Below are 7,839 nucleotides of genomic sequence, written 5' to 3' on the forward strand. Positions count from 1 at the left end.
AAAAACGGTCAACCTTTTGACAAAACCGGTTCCAAACAGGTTCTGATTTGGTCAAAACTTATTGTTGATCGCATTGACTAAAACAGTTTTCAGTTTGGAACCGGTTTCTTCAATAACCGGTTTTTGGGCATGTTTGGATTCATGCACTCTAGCACTTGCATGCCATCTATTTGTATAACACACTTCTGTCGGGCAATTTCTTGGAAGAAGTCTCTTTACCGTCAGATAAAGGTATGAATGATTGTCTGAATGATTGTCTGCTTACGTCTCACCTCTCCATACTTCGTTTTTGATGGGAGTATTCATCGTTGTTCATTTTCTTTTTTCTTAAAAAATTTTCTAATGAAAAAACCGCATATATATTGTTTTCCTTCTTTTTTTTTCTTCATAATTAGAACTTTCTAATATCGATTGTAAAGGCTACAAACATATATGATATGTTGAACTCTTTTATTCAACCATTAACCATGCTCATCCAGGCAGTACACTCTATGTGAAGGAGACAAATGGTAGAAACAAAAGGGTCGCAGTATATATTAGTAGCATATGATTTCTTTATCATAACTTGGTGTAGGTCATACATCCAACAATACATATCTTTTCTCTATACAAACCAGTCTGTTTCAGTATATATACATTTTCTATTGATCAACATATGAGTTGATGAACCAATATTGTAACCTATATACCGCCAAAGTTTACACTTTTGATGTAGTCTTAAAATGATAGTTTTGAGAGGAAAACCACACTAAACTGTTCACCGTTAAATATTTACCCGGTGTTAGATCGTTGATTGTCCTTCGTAAGTGAGCTAGTTAGCTTAGCCTTGAAATGATTTACTAACCACATTGTACGTATTAGATTTCGTATAAACTCATGCATTAGTTATCAGACACTCATCGTTCCCTGTTTAAAGGCTGGCGCTTTCAGAGTTTCAGCAATCTCATTTTTAAAAAATTCCTTCACTACCAGAAAACATTCCGTCTTGGTAGAAATCAAGAATACAAAGGTAAGAAACCTATAGAACAAATCATGTTCAAGTAGGGTCGTCGTCTATTATATTTAAATTGCAATGGTATTACTTGAGGACATCGATAGCACATAATTCACTATGTTTTACATTTGGAAAATATTATAAATATTTACCTTTAATACAATAGTAGAAACTTTTCTAGTGAAGTACATGTACATGTTCTCTTATTTATGCTATAGACAAACATGGAATGAAAAAAGGGTGTTACCTATCAACATAAACCATTAATTTGACCTTTTATGTAGTCCAGATGATTTCCTCCATAAGTGGGACTCATCAATCATCGAAGGTGATGCCTGTTCAAAGTATGAATGCATACACAAATGAACAGTTGGTGATCCGAGCATGAATCACAGCCCCACTTACTTATAAATGGGTCAATCCAGGGTGTATTTTATCTCTAAGAGGTCAAATAGGTAGATTCATGAAATAGCTCAAGAGGAAACGGACCAAATATGTTGTACATGTCAAAAGCGGTCAAGTTGCTCAGAGCAAAAAATGAATTATGGATAACATTTTTGGAATCAAATTTGACACATAAGAACTTTGTACAAAAATTGTTTCAAGTCAATCCAACCAGACATTAACCATAGCAAAATTTGACATATTTTGGCCCGTTAGTCTACCTCATCCATATATAGAACGTCAACCAGGTAAGGGATTTATAATTACCTTAAGGTTTCTTTAGTTCCGCGTCTTATCTTACAGCGGATAGTTGGCAGTCCTAATTTCTGATGAGCCTCAAACCGATGACACCCAGAAAAGCCTATTATGAAACCAAATGTTAAATCGATGGTTATCAGTGAATCAGACTTGACTCGCAGGAAAATTTTGAATAAAAGAGGTCTAAAACATTCTCTTTCGATCGAAATATATTTTTGCAACATCTTTCAGTGACATTTTAACTAAAACTAAAGTTACACATTAATTCGTTGTTATTACTAGAAATAGGTTTGAAGTCCATGCTGGCCTTCAAAATGTTTCTTTTAAATTTACTTTGAGATCTATCACCATTACTCTGTATCTTTAACTATGTATCATATCAGGTGTGGCAAACATTATAGATCAAATCGAGTGTTGAAGTAACTGTATGCCTTTCTGCAGTATAAATGTACACAGATGCATACCATAGTAAGCTCCATCAACCTCAAGCACATCGATCTGCAAGTATTACAAGAGATGTTTAATAATCCTGATCATGACAACATAGACATGGAAAAACCTAGTAGTTGGAAAAAAATTGACACTGAGGAAAGTGATAGCAAAAAAAAAGGATTGACTACCGATGCGGCCTAGTGGTCAGATGTCTTGATTTTTTCGCAAAAGGTCTGACTTTTGAACCTTAATGGGTAAAACATCTAGGGGAAGGAAAAAATGTTTGGAAATCTGACTCAAACATTTGGGGTACTTGGAAAATCAATACAATTTAAGGAATAATGATAAACTAAGGTTTTAAATTACTATTGAGGGTCACTGTACTTCGCAAAAATGTTTAATTGCCTAACTCTACAGTCTTTACTTCATATCAATATACGTTTATCATTATTCCTTAAATTTCAGTAATATGTATAGTATTACTATAGGTCTGTAATTATGGAAAAATTACATCTCAGGCTCCAGCAACCTGCTTGACTTTTGCTTCAACCTGTTTGAGTTTTTGTGAACAACTTATAAGAGTTTTGACTTTTGTGAAAACTTACATCTCCAACTATTATTCATTATCTCATGCTTCTATCTCCTCAACCACCAATTACTTTAGTACGATAATGAATTTTATGTAAAGGAATCAAAAAGGGATACACTCATAGTAGATGAATAATCTACATTTTAAAGAATTTCAAAAGTTAAATGAACTCCATGCATCTAAAGAAACAAGAACAACTCTCTTAAATGGATAACGGGATAACGAACCCATTATCCACTCCCATAGACAGGTATCTATTCAAACAAGAGAATGATTAAAGAGACATAGAGTAGGGTTTGAACCTCTGACCTACGCTTTTATGTTGCATGTCCCATTACTAGGCTAACATTGTTGGACAGACTTTTTTTTGAAGTATCCTAACATAAATTTTTGAAGTAGATTCATTAGAGCGATCCAACATTTTTAGAAAATACAGTTTACCTTGCGATACTCTAACTCTAAAAACTAATAATAATACTAGTTCAATAGTTCATCAAATAATAACAAGACTAATCATAAGTAGGATTGAGGGCCTATATGGGTTAGCTTATTTATAGCAGCTTATTGCTTTTAAACAAATTTGCTTCCTACTTAACCTTAGTTTTATCAGAACACAGGGCAAGAGATAGCTTTTGGCTTATCTTTTTTGTTTTTCAAAAAAGCCAATGTTAAAAAAGCTCTTTCGAAAATGAGCTTTTTAAGTTCTTAAAAAAAGCCAACAAGCATAAGATTATTTAGATAATGAATTTGCTTTTACAAAATTCAATAGGCAAATTTAGGCTCAGCGAAATTACCTCTTCAAATACCCAATTCCAATTCGAGGTTGTTCACAACAAGATTTAAACCCAATACCTCTAAGTCTCAAGTCCCTCCAAATACCAATCCATTTATTGATAAGCTATTGTTATAAGCTAATAAAGACAGACATACAAAACTAAATAAGCTATTGTTATAATCTACCCCCAAAGAGGCCCTGAAAGAAAAAAAAGAAAAAAAGAAAGAGATAACATATAGAAAGACAAAGAGACATACAGGAACTTGAAGACCAATTTGAGAAATACTATCCATTAATTGTTGGACTTTAAGAGGATCATTGGATCTTGTACGCATTAACGGTCTCCTTATTTGATCCAGGGGTAATTCTAAAATAACTGGACCTCCTTTTCCTGATTTATGACTACTACTACTACTACTTGGAACACTCCCTGTAAACCACATACAACACAAGTTTGTTATCAACATGACATATGTTTGTCTGTGTGTGTGCGTGTGTGTCTAAGAGACAAAAAAAACACAAACCATTTGAGGATGATGTTGCAGAAATACTAATTGGGTTTCTCAGGATATTTGGAACTTGAAGAAGAAAACTAGCCATTTGTTCTTTTTTTGTTTGTTTGTTTGTTTTTTTTGGTTCTATTTGACTGGGCTTCTTTTCTGGGGCTTGTTTTCTATCCCCAAATTTTTAATCATTGACACTATCACTGTATTTTTTAGTTAGGTTATTAATCGTGGAAAAGAGAAAGAGGGAAGAAGTTTTTTTTCCTAATTACTGAAGGAAAAACTTTTGAAAAAAAAAATAACTAAAATTTTCTTTCTAATCATTTTCATTTTTTCTTTTTTTACGCTTAAAAAAAATTTAAAGAGGTGTTTGGTTCATAGAATTCCAAAGAATTCAATGGAATTGGAATTTGAATTCCATTCCATATCTTGTTTGGTTCGTATGAAATTGAAATTGGATTCCTTCAAATTCCATTATGATGGAATTCAAGATTTCTTCACATTTTTTATGGAAAGTTTGAAATTCCTTTAGAATTCAGGGGTTTTTTTTATTCAAGTTTTGAGAAAACTAAATCTTTTATAACTATTCTTTAATTATTAAAATTATTATAATATATTTCAAAACTATGTTTATTATAATAATTATTAATGTTAAAATTATTATATTATAAAACTATAATAATTGTTATTATTACTATTACATTATTAATATTATTGTTAATAATTACTTCGTATTAGTTAAAAACTATATTTTAGACCCGTGTCCAACACTGGACACGGGGTTTACGATATTATTAATATTAGATCTTCACACATTTAATTCATAAAAGATTATAATTTTGAAGATATATGGTTTCAAGTGTTATACTTTGTAAGTTGTAGGACAATAATCACAGGTTCGTCACTGTCATTATTAACTTAGACATATTGAAGAAATTGTTTATTATAGCCATTCCACAAGGCACATGCTACAATAATTTCTCTATTATAAAATTTTTTTTAAAACAGTTGTACTCATAATGTGATATTATTATGAAAAATAATTAAGAAATAAAATATAAATATACTTGTGATCATGTAATTAACATTTAAGTATATGTATGTGATGGTGATGCGGACCCATAATTAGATAACAATTAATATTGTTTTCATATTTTTTTTATAACAATTAGAACTCTTGATTTAAATGACAATTATAACTTTAGAAAATTAAATATAGATACTTTTGTAACTTTTTTAAAAATTTTGAAAAAATCTCTTCAAGTTGATGGCTAAAAATAAATATAAAGTAAGTATTCAGGGCTAAAAAGTGTAAATTATTGATGAAAAATAAAAAAGTGTAAATTAATGAGACTTTTTTCTACAAATTAATATAAATACTAATATAATAATATATATGAATAATAATTATTAATATTTTTAATTTATAGTTAATCTAGATGATGACATAAGCGATAGTCAATTTGATGAAATTAAGCAACTTGATTGGTTTATATTTTCATACATTTAAGTCATAAAAGCTTAGAATTTTGAAGATACACGGGTCCAAGTGTTATAATAATCACAGATTCATCACTGTCATTATTAGCAAAGACATATTGATGGAATTGTTTGTCGTAGTTATTCCACAATGCGCATGCTGCAATAATCTCTCTATTATAGAATTTTGTGAAACCAGTTGTACTCATAATGTGATATTATTATGAATGATAATTAAGAATTAAATATAAATATACTTGTGATTTTGTACTTAATATTCAAGTATATGTCTTTGATCATGATGCATGCTCATAAGACGAATAAATTGAAATAAGTTTTGAAATAATTTTTTGATTTTGTAAAAACAAATTTAAAAGAATATACTTATAGAACATTAAGCGCATATATTGTATTTTGTCTTTTAAAAAAAAAAATTTTGTAGACAATATTTCATATGTTTAATTTTTATTAAATAACTAAGTATTTAAAAACTTCTTAAAAAATCGTCTCAAGTTGATGGCAAAAAATAAACATAAATTAAGTATTAGGGCTAATAAGTATAAATTATCGATGGAAAATAAAAAAGTGTAAATAAATGAGACTTTTTCTACAAATACTAATATAATAATATATTTGGATAATGATTATAAGGATTTTTAATTTATATTTAAATTAAATGATGACATAAGCGAAAACCAAATTGACAAAATTAAGCGATTTGATTGGTTAATAAGTCATTAGTTTAACTGTCTTATAGTATATATTAAGATTGTTTAAAATTTTATAAAATGTTATTAATACTTATAAAGTTTATTACTACTTATTAAAGTCATTTTTTATATAAAAATCTAATTTTAGCTTGTAAAGTTTAATATTATTTGATAAAAAATAATATTTTATAAAAAAATTAATAATATATATATAAACTTTTAAAAATATTCCTTTACAAAAATATAAATAATATTTATATAAGTATTTATAAATTATAATATTATTGTATAAAAGTATTTATTATTTTATAAAAAATTATTACTATTTAATAAAAAGTAACTTTAATTTATAAAATTTAAATCTATAAAAAATTTATTATTTTATAAAGAATTAATAATATTTTATGTAAATTTTTATATTTTGTAAAATTTATTAATATTACAAATTAAAAAAATATGTATTTCAATTTTTATTATTATTATTTTTATAATTATTATGAATTTCATTCAAATCCACTCAACCAAACAGAAAATATTATAATTCAATCGAATTCCAATTTCATCAGATTCTAATCCATTCAGATTTCAATTCCTTTGACAGATTCCAATTCTTTCAAAAAAATTCTGCAAACCAAACGGCCCACAAAAATACATCTTTATTTTTCTTCTTCTCTTCTTTCCTTTCCACATTTAAGTAAGCTAAAGAATACATTGTATAAGTCTATAAGTGTGTCTTGCAAATATCAAATCAGTTTAAAACATATTCAAATGAAGCAACATATAAATTAATGTATTATTATAAATTAAAATGGAACATATAATATCAAAAAATGTGTATCCGCAATGTGGTGGTAGTAACAACGACCATGGCAGTAGCCATATAACGTAAAAGTATTTGATGTAAAAAAATATAATTTAGTTATTTTAAGAGGTGAAAGATGTATGTTGTAATTAGTTTCATTACGGATATTATATGTATATTAGGTGGAAACATTTAAATTTATAAAATAATTTGAAAGATGAGTACATTGAGTAGATTAGAATTTAAAATATTTTAGAGACAGTTTAAATAGATAGATGTAGTGTATAAGTTAAGAAGTGTTAAAAGGTAAGAGAATTTTGAGTTTTTTAAAAGTAAAAGTATAAAAAAGGAGATGAATAGTTTATTTTATAATGAAGTAATATAAAAATAAACTTTCAAATAAAAAATTAACTTTAACATAATAATATTATAAATTTTTGGCTTAGTTAATGATGAACATGATTATGTGTGAATGTTGAAATGATTGTATGAATTTGCATACATAATAAATAAATGTAATACCATTCTTTTTATAAAAATAAAAAAGAACTTATCACGATCATAGTTATTGATTCGGTATTTTTGACTCGACTCAGAGTTTGATTTTTTAACTCGTGGCTCGAATTGTAAAAGTTAGGATATTTGATAATATATAATTTTTTATTATAAAAATATTATTGATATATTAAGCCAAATATAAAAAATATATAGTAATAAATTTAAAGGCACATAAAATAATTATGTTTAAAGAAAAAATATAGGTACAAGAATTATTTTGTGACTCGTGAATTGGAGCATAACTCGTACTCGCACAACAAAACACGAGTCATTCTACGAGTCTGGTGCAAAGCCG

At 27.6% G+C, this 7,839-nt stretch overlaps 1 protein-coding gene across 1 annotated transcript; it reads right to left on the reverse strand.

Moving 5' to 3' along the window:
* Positions 1–1,095: 1,095 nt before the first annotated feature.
* On the reverse strand, positions 1,096–4,165 carry LOC122595351 (sulfiredoxin, chloroplastic/mitochondrial). Its single transcript, XM_043767701.1, has 5 exons — positions 4,017–4,165; positions 3,750–3,922; positions 2,161–2,194; positions 1,706–1,799; positions 1,096–1,329 (listed from the first exon to the last, which is right to left on the reverse strand). The coding sequence occupies exons 1-5, from the start codon at positions 4,090–4,092 to the stop codon at positions 1,314–1,316; spliced, it is 393 nt and encodes a 130-aa protein (XP_043623636.1). The 5' UTR covers positions 4,093–4,165; the 3' UTR covers positions 1,096–1,313.
* Between the last annotated feature and the right edge of the window lie 3,674 nt (positions 4,166–7,839).

This window comes from Erigeron canadensis, chromosome 4 (genome assembly GCF_010389155.1).
Source record: "Erigeron canadensis isolate Cc75 chromosome 4, C_canadensis_v1, whole genome shotgun sequence".
Classification (NCBI taxonomy): domain Eukaryota; kingdom Viridiplantae; phylum Streptophyta; class Magnoliopsida; order Asterales; family Asteraceae; genus Erigeron; species Erigeron canadensis.